The 13,191-nt window shown below is 37.4% G+C and overlaps 1 protein-coding gene across 1 annotated transcript in view; it reads right to left on the bottom strand.

Annotated features, from left to right (window-relative positions):
* Window positions 1–139: 139 nt before the first annotated feature.
* brp (ELKS/RAB6-interacting/CAST family member bruchpilot) overlaps window positions 140–13,191 on the bottom strand; it is a 195,395-nt gene continuing 182,343 nt past the window's right edge. Inside the window, exons 9-15 of the mRNA XM_089646431.1 lie at window positions 12,526–12,714; window positions 7,946–8,085; window positions 3,021–5,214; window positions 1,912–2,178; window positions 1,301–1,506; window positions 460–541; window positions 140–275 (exon numbers count right to left, since the gene is read on the bottom strand). Of these exons, the coding sequence (XP_089502557.1) occupies window positions 240–275; window positions 460–541; window positions 1,301–1,506; window positions 1,912–2,178; window positions 3,021–5,214; window positions 7,946–8,085; window positions 12,526–12,714 (3,114 nt within the window). The 3' untranslated portion in view covers window positions 140–239. The remainder of the gene's footprint in view (window positions 276–459; window positions 542–1,300; window positions 1,507–1,911; window positions 2,179–3,020; window positions 5,215–7,945; window positions 8,086–12,525; window positions 12,715–13,191) is intronic.

The following is a 13,191-nucleotide window of genomic DNA, read 5'->3' as shown; positions in this document are numbered from 1 at the left end:
ACGATGAACACGATAATTGTTTATTAATCCCTATTCATTAATTTGTGTGCTAAAACATTTAATTAAAACAAGTTTTGTAACACGGCACGAACATACAATATTATTAACATTGTTCATCCAACACTTGAGAGTTTTGCGTATAATGTTGGCATTGTTAGAAAATCGCTAACAAAGTTGTAGTCAGGAAAGCATTAGCTAACAGAAACAACCGTGGCTTTGTGGCAGTTTTAATTATCAATTTAGAAGAAACTTTTCAAGAATCCAGCGGGGCCTGCCTGCTTGGTGCATTGTATTATGTTACATTTAAGGTCATGTACAAAGAAGAGAGGAAATAGGATAGATAGGAGGGTCCATGGCAAGCGTGAAAATAAGAGAACATTATGATTAATAGGAGTGTCAACTTGTTAATTCATATTTTTAATTATTTGTTGCTTCATTTCATTAAAAGATAGAACATACCTCCTCCTTCTTTCTTTGTTCCTCCATTTGTGCATTGGCTTGCTGCTGACTTCTGAGTTTTCCTTGCAGATTTTTCAGCGTCCTGAAATACAAAAAGACATTTTAACTTAAATTTTGGTAAAAGCCTTGAAAAATTAACTGGTTTGCATTTTGGAGTGATTTTTACATTTTTTATCATGTTTAGGAATCGAACCGTTATTCATAAGATAATTACATTGTAAAATCAATATAATATGATAAGCCAATTATATTCCATTAATTATCTAAATATACAGACAAATAATTATACATATATGTACTACAATGTAACCAAAAACAAAATAAACAAAATAACAAATAAACAGTGAAAACAGTACATAATATGTTAAGTATTTTAAATGTTTGCATCAAAAGATAGATTCAGCCAGTTTGATTTTATGTTTTCAAGGTACAGTTGAAAATATCTACATCTCGTAGGGTGATGAATGGTTTGCAGATACGTCCCATTAATGAATTTTGTGCATGGCTAGTCTTATAATGTGGTAAAGTCATTGACGTCAGAAGAGGTAGACTTGCCCTAATATGAAATCCGGGTATCATTTCGACGAGCGGGCGGGCACGTGTTTGTTATTGCAGGAACTGAATTATAACTCGTAGAAGTAGTCCAATCGACAATTACTGCTTATTAAAATATGATAGAATATACAGTAAGTGTTGTGATGTTGAGAAGCTCTAATAGAAGCGCTTCAGAGGCAAACCTAGGAACAGGTGAATGCCGATGCTGGTGGAGAGCATTTTTCCCACCCTGAGATGAAGTACCATGATGATGAGAAGACTACATAAAAGAAATGAGAGTATTTACCCTTGCATCTCCATGATCTGTTTCTCCTTGGCATTCTGCTCCTCCTGGCTCATCTGCACTAGCTGCAGTAGGCGCTCCATCTCTGCGGCGGACCTCTGTGCCTCCTCCTTGGCGGCCAGCAGCTGGGTCTTCAGCGCATCCGCCTCCTTCTGCGACTCGGAGAACTTCTTGTTCAGCTCACCGGCCGCTGCTGCGCTGCCTCCCGCCTAAAAATAAACAGATAATGGTAAGTTATATCTTATATGCTATGATTATTTTCTTCATCATCGTCATTCTTGGAGATCCTTGGCCATCTTCACTCCTGCCTGTGTTACACTATCTGTCACCAGTTCCTTATTAATCACGCTCACTGAATCAGGAAAGGAGTTTATGAATAGTCCTCTTCTTTCTTATTATAAATTCACAGTAACCTCTGAATCGGATCCATAGAGTTGGATAAAATGGGAAACTAACTAAGCCCAACTGAGTATTTGGTTCATCAAGATTCTTTAACATATATATTTTTACCAAAACTTCTCTTACATTTTATCATTTTTGGTACCTACTAGATTAAAATTTCATTCGATAGGAAGCCTAATCTCTATTTAGTTCAAAAAATTATGTATCATTACCTTTTTCAATGAAGCCTCCAGTTGGTCCATTTGCTCTTTCCTCTTTTTTAATTGCTTGTCCATCTCTATTAGCGATCTCTCTTTCTCATCAATCTCTTTCCTCTTGGCCTCAACGTTTCTTCTCTGTTCGTCCGTGTGCTTTTTCTGATCTTCTAACTTCTTAAATTCTTCTTGTAGCTGCCTCCTAGCGGCGGCCGTATCGTCTCCAGCTTTCGCATTCTGTTGACCCGCCGATTGAAGTTTCTTGTTGGCTTCCAGAAGATCGAGCTAATTCAAACATGAAAGATACATTAGACCTTGCTCATGACCAGATGTCAACACCTATCATTCAATAGCATTCTCACACAAAAAGCCATAAAAGAGAAAAATTGGATAAAGATAACAAAGACAGAAATGCTTAATTTGTACACATATTCAAAGCAGAAGAGATCAAAGACAATGAAGCGTTTAATGAAAAATAATATTAAACACACCGTAGTTCAAATTATCGCAAACTGGTCAATAGTTTTGTTACTTACAAATGATTGGATAGTAAGGAGTAAAACTATGACCAGAAAACAGCAAATACCTACCATCTTTCTATGTTAATTTTGATTGAATTATAATAAAGAACACAGCAGAAGATAGCGTTGATAAAAAGAGCACAAAATACTTTGAAACCATTTAGTTTACCATTTTCACAACAATATACATGACAGTAAAAAGAAAGAAACTTAATAATAAACAACTAGTAAAGTACACCAAAATAAATACATGACGTTGTTTCGAGTGCAAATTGTTCACGCACTAATGTAAACTTTGCCCAACCAAATAATATTTTGTATGTAGTGCTGAAAAAAGAAATAAAAATAATGAATAACAACATAAACAACTACTGAAAGGAAGGTTGGAGGATGCCCAGAGGACAGGTTTCGGAATGATGAGAGCATGCTACGGAAATGCTCAAAATAATCTTAAAATTATCATCTACAAATATGTACAGAACATGAACAAATATGTATGTACAGAGAAAGCAACATGAACGCGGCGATGTAGGGACAGTGTATAACAATAACAAGACAATCTAAGACACAGACACCTGCTACACAATGGGCCATCCTCCAACTAACCTGGCTCTTCTCCAGTTCTTGCACGAGCATTTCCAATTGCGCCTGGAATCGCTCCCTTTCCACTGTGGCATTCTTGGCCTCCATCTGGGTCTTCTCCAGTTCCTTCCTCAACCTCTGTTCCTCCTTGTCGGCTCCTGGCTGTGGCCCCTTCTGGTTCTGGTTCTGCTGTTGCATCTGCTGTTGCATCTGCTGCGACATCAGCTGCATCTGTTGCTGCATGGCGTTCAGTTGCTTCTCTTGATTCTGGATGTGCATTTGCTTATCATTTACCAGCTTTTCAGCGGCAGCAACGCGCGCCTTTTCTGTTTCAACCAATTTACGCCATTGTTCTACCTCTCCAACTTCTTGGGATTTCTTTTCTGCTCTTTCGGCTCTCATTCTCTGGCTGTCTCTTTCCTTCTGAATAGTGGTGACCTGTTGCTGGAGTTTGGTTATCTCTTTGTCTCTTCCTTCCAATACAGATTTCGTTCCACGTTCGGCATCTTGGTTCATTCGTCGCTGCTCTTCCTTCAACCGACGCACTTCTTCCCTTTGCCTCTGTAATTCTTGTTCGGACTGAGTCAACTCTTGCTGGAAGTTCATGAGCATGTCTTGTGATTTCTCCAACTGAATGACGAGTTGATCTCTTTCCACAGTCAGTTGTTTAGTGTCAGAGTCAAACTTCATTATTTGCTTTTCGATGGAATCTGCTTGTTGATCACGCTTTTCTAGGATCGATGCCATCTTTTCTCTATCTCGCACTGATTGTGTTAGCTCTTGTTGGAGTTTGACCAAAGTCTCCTGAGTGCGATGATCTAGAACGCGTTGCTGTTGTTCGCTGCTTCGTCTGATGTTCTGAAGTTCGTTTCTCAGTACTTCTCTTTCTTGTTCTAACTGTCGCATTTCCAAAGCAGTTCTTTCAAGTTTTTCGTGCATTCTTCCAAGCTCGTTGGTCATCCTATCGAATTCCATTCTAGTGGTCTCGTTGCTTTCCTGATACTTAGCCAGGTGCAATTGAGATTTCTCTAGTTCCTTAGCAAGCCGTCCGGCCTCCATTTCCGTTGCGTCTCGAGCCTGAATGGCCTTTTCTAGTTTGTCTCTGATACGCTCCATATCGAGACGTTCCTCTGTGCGGAGCTTGTCACCCGCAACGGCTTGCGTTTTCAGCCTCTCTATCTCGTGAATGTCAGTTTTTAGTCGCTCATTATCCTTCTCAAGCTGCTCAGAGCGCATCTTGAGCTTCTCGTGGCGGTCACGCACTTTCTCGCATTCGATGTGCGCGCGCTCAAGTTCACCGCGCTGTTTCTCCTGCGCTGCCAGCAGCTTGGCGCTCTCCGCCTTGGATAGCTCTAGCTGTGCTGTCAGTTCGTGCACCTTGGTCTCCATCATCTCCCGCGCCTTCTGCAGCCGCTGCACCTCGATCTGGGAAGCCTCGAAACGCTCGCGCGCCTTGTCGGCCTCCGCGCTCCACTTCTCCTGTTCGAACTGATATTTACCTCTGACGCCCTCCACCCGCTCGAGCTCTGCGCGCAGGCGTGTGGCCTCCTGCTCGGCCTTGCGCGACCTCTCCAGTTCTCCAACCGTCTTGTCCAGCCGGATTTGGAGTCGCTCCACCTCAATCTTAGCGCGCTCGTACTCTTCTTTGGTGCGTTCCTGGGAGTCCTGGTACTTGCCAAACTTACTAGCATACCTCCCTGCTTCCTCCTTGGCCATCTCAGCTTCTTGCTTATGTTTATCCAATTCCGCTTGAACCTTTCTAAGTTCTGTCTGTACTTTTTCGTTCTTGTCGTACATCTTTTCGAGTTCGACTTGCATTCTGGCGATTTCCTCTTGAGTCTTTTCGTTTGAGGCTTGTGCCTTTCCACATTGAGTCATAGCCCTTTCGTACTCGAATTGGAGACGCTCGTTGTCTTCTGAGAGTTTCTCCTTTTCGGCTTGGAACCTGCGGATCTCTATTTGTGACTTTTCGTATCTGTCGCGGACCATCTCGAGGTCGATGGCAAGACGCTCAACGTCCTCCTTGGCCTTCTCGTCCAGTTCGCGGGCGCGCTGGAGCAGCAGGCTGGCGCGGGTCTGCTCCTCGGTGAGGCGGCGCACTTCTTCGCGTGCCTTGGCAGCTCCGGCCAGCCCCTTCTCGGCCTCGAGCAGCGCGCGCTCGCGTTCCGCCTCCACAATCTCGGCGCGGTTCTGCAGGCGGTACACCTCGCTCTGCACCCTGCAAAGAGACAATATATATTGCACATTGCATACTGGCCTTCCATTCCCCCTCAATCACCCTAAATGAAATGAAAGCCGTTTCCTCCAAAAATAAGTATTTTATGTTTTCTTGGAAAAGCGAAGTCATAAAAACTTGCTTTCCTAGCTTTTTGTACTCCTAAGTAGTAGAGGTGGCCCTTGACTGAAATTTTGAGCAGTGTATTTCTCTTCAAAAAATATACTTAGGGTGTAATGTAGAGGGTTCGGGCATGTAGAGCAAATGAATGAAGAAAAGAGTTTGAGTATATGACGCAAATGTGAACGGTAAAAGAAGTCGAGGACACCCGAGGAAGACATGGCATGATTAAGTGAACATTGAGTTCAAATATCAGAAGAGTATGTATGAGACGAATGTGAATAAGGCAAGGAGTTTGTGCCAAAACCGAGTTGTTTGGCGGTCTGTCCTTTTTGCCTACCCCTGCAGGGAAATGGCGTGATGGTTAGTTAGTTAGTTAGAATGTAATATATGGTGCATCAAATTAATTAATGCGGAATACTGAAATTCATTCACTCTACTAAGTTTTATTTGTAAAATAATTGTAAAAATCATACTTCTCCGTCAGCATTCACAAAGTTATCTTGATAGTAAAAATCTCATAAAATCATCAAAATTGACCGCAGACGCATTGCGAAAGTGTGAAAGTTGTAGTGCTAACATTGTAAATTCGTTTTCCTAAATTAACCATTCCAGACGCATTGGATATGCATGGTGGTGCAAAATACACTTCCTATGCGGGTGCAAAAGGAACAGTCTTGAACAGCTTGCCGAATTGCCAAGCGCTTATAATACCAAACAGTCCTAACACTGTTAGATTATTGTTCATTAAAACGGCGCTAAACAAAAATACAAATCATCCGTATATTATTGATTACAGTGATCACCTACCTAGGCATATACTGATTTTGAAAAGGGGTGCAAAATTTTACTCGCGGCAGGCGCAGTTTGGCACTGGGCCGGCCCTGAACGAGGAGATAGATTGTACGTCTTCATTGCTTTAACTCATGATTTGACGTTATGAGCGTAATCTGTCTCGCTTATGTCACCATTTTGGCGGGCCAAGCTGTCCCCGTAAGGGAAAATAATTTTTTGTTCACATCGAAACTTGCACGAAAGTCTTGAACTAGAACATGGCTCAAATGACCCGGCGGCAATTATGACTGTGGCGTTCATACTTTCGTACATTGATGAGTGGGTCAGAGATGTCGTTGTAAGCTGTGAAGACTGAAGATAACCAGTGCAATGCACAAATGTATGTACCAAGAAACCGCCTCTGCTAAATAGTGTTTATAGGTACCATTAAAATTTTTCAATAAGAAAATCAATACTTAAATGGTAAGTATGAATTTATGAAGAAAATTAATAAAACAGCCAAACACATTAAGTTTCTTTTGTAATGACCTCTTTTTCTCATACAATACAAATATAATCCACATTGACACAACAACAAGACATCAATCTTACCTGTTGATCTTTAGAAAAACATAACCAAATTATTTAGAGGAAAAATGCAGATTTGAGAGAAGTAGAGGCCAGTACAATATCAGAGTTCCTCAAAAAATAAATATGAATTTCGGCCATTAAATTTGTAGTTTTTATCAGTTAACCCTTTGAGACCATTGTTAATTAAAAAAAGAACAGTGAGTAAATTACTGAACTTGTCTTAAGGTACGATAATTTCGTATCTTATAATATTTTGTTGGTTAACATTATTTAATAAAAACAATGGCATATTTTCACATTTATTTAATTGTTCATAATACAAATACGATGAACTTGCTAATTATAATAACATGAATGCTTTCAACTTAAGTCTTTATTTTAGCCTCTTCCAATTCTTTTATTTTTTCTTAAAATACATTCCACACAGCACCCCCAAGGATGTGAAAAAAATGTGGCTAGGTTGATAGACTTACGAAAGATATATTTTATGAAATCATGTTTTTTGAAAATCGATGTGTTCATTTTTCATATTCCATATTTTATAATGAACAAGTTCATTGGGGTAATCCTTATTTAAATGAGCACCAATTTTTTTATGGTCACCTAGAAAAATGAGACCAGCACCAGAATGAGAATATAAGAAACGAAAAAATTGACATTAATAATTATTTGAGCCCAGATTTATTTGTAATAAATTATTAATGATTTTAGAAATCTTGATTTTTTCTATCGAAAGCATGGAGTTAGGCGAGGTTACTTTACAAATTAAATGAGCACGATTTATGGTCACAATGTATACACGGTGTGAAAATCGTAGCACAAGCGGGATAATAAATAATAAGTTTTTTGATTTGAGCTTTAGTTTTCGAATATATCAAGTTTTTTGGTCAAATTTCTAGTCCCCGAAAAAAAAATCGAAATACTAACAAAGTTGTTTTGGATTCTTTATATGATGCAGATTCATCAGTTGCCTGCTTGTACTCTAAGCTTCCAGACACCGTGTATTGATAAATTGAAATGATAACCAAGCAACTTTTCACTTGATCAAAGCCAATTTTGGGCGAATCGATGACATATATAATTAGCGTTCAACTCTCATTGCTGAAATATTATGGGGATCAAACCATTATTAATTTGGTGCTCACTTAAATACACATGTAAACAATAATAATAAAGGTAATAATTAGTAAATACTTGACACGACGACCACTGGACTTTCTACCACAAGACGACGGAAAGCAATAACTACCTATCATACTTTTCTAGCATTTTCTCGTATTCCTTGTGAGCGTTTTCCTTTTCATCCGCCACCTTCTGCGAAGAGTAAAGAGCCTTGTCCAACTTCTCCTTGAGAATCTCCATCTCCGTGATGGCGTCATCTCTTTCCAACTGAAAATAAACATATAGATTAGATTAGGCACTTCATTTTGTACTTAATCCATTAGAGAAAACTATCGAGTGCTTTGGTAAACATCATTTTAGTCAAACGGTTTAGGCTCTCTTCGATAACAATCACAAACGGACAGCCGCCATCTTTAATCTTCCGCCTACACATGCGCCGGTGTGTCACCCATCACTCTTTCACAAAATCACAATAATCACTTCTGCGCAGACCGCCTCAATTTTTACATTTTATACGCTTTAATTCACAGACAACCCTTTTGTGAAGCTATCACGGTTTTAAGGAACGTACCTAACTACGTTAACCAGTGATCCTTGACAACATTTGGAGTAAAAAAAATGTAAATGACATTTGGTCATATATACTACCTATATATATTATACAGGCGTTAACCCATCGGCATACCCACCGCCAAGATTGGGCGGCTGCATTTCTTTAGCAGCGGCAAATTCAGACGCCACACAGCTGCTAAAATTCCCCTTACGTACTTGGGTAGATTATAATAAAATCACAATTTTAATCAAATCTATATTTGAGTTTGAGGTGCAAAACTGCACCGTAAGAATCCGTCTGAAGTACGCACAGATGGCACTATTTGGAGTAAAAATGTAAGTGTCATTTTAGGCTCCTCTCTATTAAAAGATGTGAGCTATATAGATATAAAAAAGATTTCGATTAGTTGAAAAAAATCTTGGTAAAATAGTCAAAAGATGAAAATTGATGTTTATTGCGAAAACTTGAAATAATGTTTATAATACTTAACAAATAATATTTTTAAATATCTTATGAGTTATCATCACATTGTCACCCCCCTCCCGTCACAAATTTTACTAATGTCGTATAACCCAAAAAGCTGCAAACCACTCTAACATTAAAAAATTACATTTATTTTTATTGGACACCTAAACACGGCCACCCATCCAAGGGTTAAAGTCCCGCGATAAAATAAGTTAGACCTGTCATCAATTTTAGTTTAAGAAGAAAATCTTCGAAACATGGAAAGAAATACATAATAAAAGACAATTCCGTGTTATTTGCCAAGTTATCGCCGCTGACGATAAAGAAAAACCGCCTTAATAATATCACAGAAATCCTTAATCCGACTTGAATTACTTGTTCGAGAAAAAGAATTCTCGAGAATGGATTTTACTTTCTCGAGTCTAATGTTATTCTTTCGAGCCTAATGTTGTTTTTCGGGCTTTATTGGAAGTGCTTGCGATGTACAAGCGAAAGAACAGAAAAAAATATAACAGGTGAAATAAATAAAAAAAAAGAAATTGGCAACTATTGGAAATGTCTTACAAAAAGTTCAGCACTGAATTGAAATCAATTTTCAGTGGTGTTCGCGCAAATCCGGCTCGAAGAACCAAAAATTGTGTCGCAATAGTACAACTCCGATACATATTTGCCATCCGCAGGTGTGCTGGGGTAAACCTCTGCACCAATTCTAGTTCGAAAAAATAGTTTCAAAACTATGTCAGCAGGATCGTTTTTTATTTGTATAAACTGAAGAAATAAACAGAGGTCGCCCGCAAATACAATGGGCCCCAAAGAATCGAGAAACCTCAAAAGACATTTGAGGAAGGCGGCATTTTATTTTCTGAAAATACGGAATATTAAAGTTTTCGGTATTCCATGATATTATATGTTATATCGAATTAATTAATATACTTTACAAAAATCTGAAAAGGAAAAATAATGGATTCTTAATTTATTGAAAAAATTTGGAACAGAACGTTTTCGAAAAGGTAAAAGTTATTTTAGAATATTTATATCTGATATCTGACGTCTCCGGCGTTGTCCAGCCATTAAACAGAGTTTTTCGAAATCAGATGTAGACAGTGACCTTCCTCTTGTTTTGAAGGTCGAGTGTGCAAATTTTCATCAATCTCGGAATAAAACTGTAGATTTGTATAAAAACAAAATCCAAGCCGCCCTCCCGCCACATACACTTTTTTTTATATAAATAATATGTGTCACCTTTCTACTGCATCGCTATTAGTTTTACCAACAAAGAAAAAATGTCGTATCATTCCGTCAAATATTTCCTTTGTAAAGAATTCTAATAATGTTTCCTTTCACAGAGAAAATTTGTAAAGAATTTTCAGGCAATATTTTATAAGCTTTTAGGATTTTTTTATTTCGAAATACGAATTGCTTTTACGAGGGAAGAGTTTAGAGTTTAGGTAAAATCAGAGTTGAATTTTCAGAAAATAAAATTTCAGAAATGTTGAAAGTTTAAATTTGAACAGGATTTAAAAATGGAATACGTGAAAAAGAGATGAAAGAAAATATTTTCATATGGATCGAGATGTGAAATTTTAGAATTTTATGTTTCACATTGTCAGTTTTCATGCAAATTTTGTTACTTTTTATCTTAAAACGAGTACTAGCTGACATGTACCCGGTGTTGTTCGACCTTTCTCTACTTATTATCAATATAATATGCATGTATTATATGCAGGGTGTTAAGGGATGTCATTGACTTACTTTAACCAGTGATTCCTGACATTATATGGAGAATTTCGATCTCTGGTGACATTGGAAGTTTTTTTTTTTCAACAAAAAACATAAAATCAATAGGAATTGGACTTGGAATTGAGGGCTTGGGCGGCTTTTCGTCTGAGTTACCGTTGAAGACACGTGGAAAAAAAATTAAAACTGTTTTTTAAAACAAAATATTTGAAAAAAAAACATCAAAAATGTCACCGGAGACCAAAATTTCGTTTTCATTTTTTACACGAAATAATGTCAGAAATCACTGGTTAAAGTAAGTCCAGTACGTATCTTAACAAGAAATTATCTAAATGATAGTGAAAATCCGTTGCAAAGAACTAAACGCACAAAAAGACAGACGCGGATAGTCACTGTGTTTATACTGTTTAAAGAAGATTTACTTTAAAATATCTACCTTGAGGTAATTTTTTCACGAAAACAGAGCTATGTAAATTATTAAAAGATTTATTTTATGTCAACAAATAGCAGTGCTATAAAATATCTACCTTAAGGTAATTTTTTCACAATTTTTAAGTTCTATTTGTGAACGAAAGCAAATTACTCGATTCCTTACTAGAACACAATATAACCGTGTTTCATAAACCTTAAATTAATTGAAAATATTACTTAAATTTCATTATAAAGTCAGAATACAAACGAGAATCTCGTAAATTTATCCGACATTACTTCACATTTTTAGAAATTTCATTACAAAGTCAGAATACATACGAGATTTTCGTAAAATTATTCGAAATTACTTCACATTTTTAGAAATTTCATTACAAAGTCAGAATACATACGAGAATCTAGTAAAATTATCCGACATTACTTCATATTTTTAGAAATTTCATTACAAAGTCAGAATACATAAGAGAATCTCGTAAAATTATCCGACATTACTTCATATTTTTAGAAATTTCATTACAAAGTCAGAATACATACGAGAATTTCGTAAAATTATCCGTCATTACTTGACATTTTTATAAATTTCATTACAAAGTCAGAATACATACGAGAATCTCGTAAAATTATCCGGCATTACTTCACATTTTTAGAAATTTCATTACAAAGTCAGAATACATACGAGAATCTCGTAAAATTATCTGACATCACTTCATATTTTTTGAAAGATAAATGCTTTTCATAATTCTTTCTAGATCTGTTCCGTTTCTTATAAAACTGGACGATACAATTCGAAGGAATCTACCATAGTCTTATATTTAACTAGCTACCCGGAATTGCTGGGAGTTATCCTTATGTACCATCGCGGACTTTTTTGTAGGTCTTTTTACGATTTACAATTTCGAAGTACATTATTTATATGTATCTCAGAAGGTTGTCAGCGTTGAGAATATAACTCCCGATAAAAATTTTTTAAAACTTTATTATGAAACATCGATTTTTTTCCACTTTCTGTAATTATAATATGCATGTATTAAATATACAAAATCTTCCTGTAGAAATTCTCTAAATGACAGTGAAAACGCTATCAAAATCCGCTGTGTAGTTTAGAAGAACTAATCGCACAAACAGACTGACGCGGAAAATGACCTTATTTTATATTATTTAGAGATTATATCTTTTATAATCTAGTAAAGTTCTGGGGTGAAGCTATTTTTAGAATATGGAAAATGTAAAAATATTCCTTTGAAAACTTTTCTGTTGCTCTCGATAAATTTAATGTACGGAACGAATTCAAAGATTCTTTGAAAGTCGGATATCTTCGAAAACTTCTTCAATGATGTCAAATTCATTAGCAGAATTCAATTCAAGTCAAGATTTTCACAAGCACTTGGCGTTTGATCCGTGGCGGTGATCGGTGAATAATAAAGAAATTAACAAAACTATAGATGATCTGCTCATTTCTTATCAGAATCCGGTCTCCTATCTGCTTGTTCTATTAATAATCGCTGCTTGCTTGGCGAACTTACCGTGAGCTTCTGATGCAGAAGGTGCGCCTTCTCCCACCTCTCCTTGATGACCTCCAGCTCCGTGGCCATGGAGTCCCTATCCCGGATTGCCTTGGAGACCTGCGTGGCCTGCAGCTCGGTGCGTTCCTGCAGGCCCACCAACTCTTCGGAGCAGGTGTCTCGCTCTTTCTGCAAGCGGGCCATCAGCATCTAAAGGTTAACAGAAAAACGGGTGGTTAGTCATCAGCCTTTGAAGGTTAACGGACAAACGGGCGGTTAGTCATCAGCATCTAATGGTTAACAGACACACAAGCGGTTATTCATCAGCATTTAAAGGTTAACAGATAAAAGGATGGATAGTCATCAGCATTTAAGGGTTAACAGATAAACGGGCGGTTTGTTATCAGCATTTAAAGGTAAACAGATAAACGGGTGGTTAGTCATCAGCATTTAAGGGTTAACAGATAAACGGGTGGTTAGTCATCAGCATTTAAGGGTTAACAGATAAACGGGTGGTTAGTCATCAGCCTTTGAAGGTTAACGGACAAACGGGCGGTTAGTCATCAGCATCTAATGGTTAACAGACACACAAGTGGTTATTCATCAGCATTTAAAGGTTAACAGATAAAAGGGTGGATAGTCATCAGCATTTAAGGGTTAACAGATAAACGGGCGGTTTGTTATCAG

This window comes from Hesperophylax consimilis, chromosome 24 (genome assembly GCF_061612785.1).
Source record: "Hesperophylax consimilis isolate HC1 chromosome 24, BYU_Hcon_1.0, whole genome shotgun sequence".
Taxonomy (NCBI): Eukaryota; Metazoa; Arthropoda; class Insecta; order Trichoptera; family Limnephilidae; genus Hesperophylax; species Hesperophylax consimilis.
This window is presented reverse-complemented; position numbering and strand designations above follow the sequence as displayed.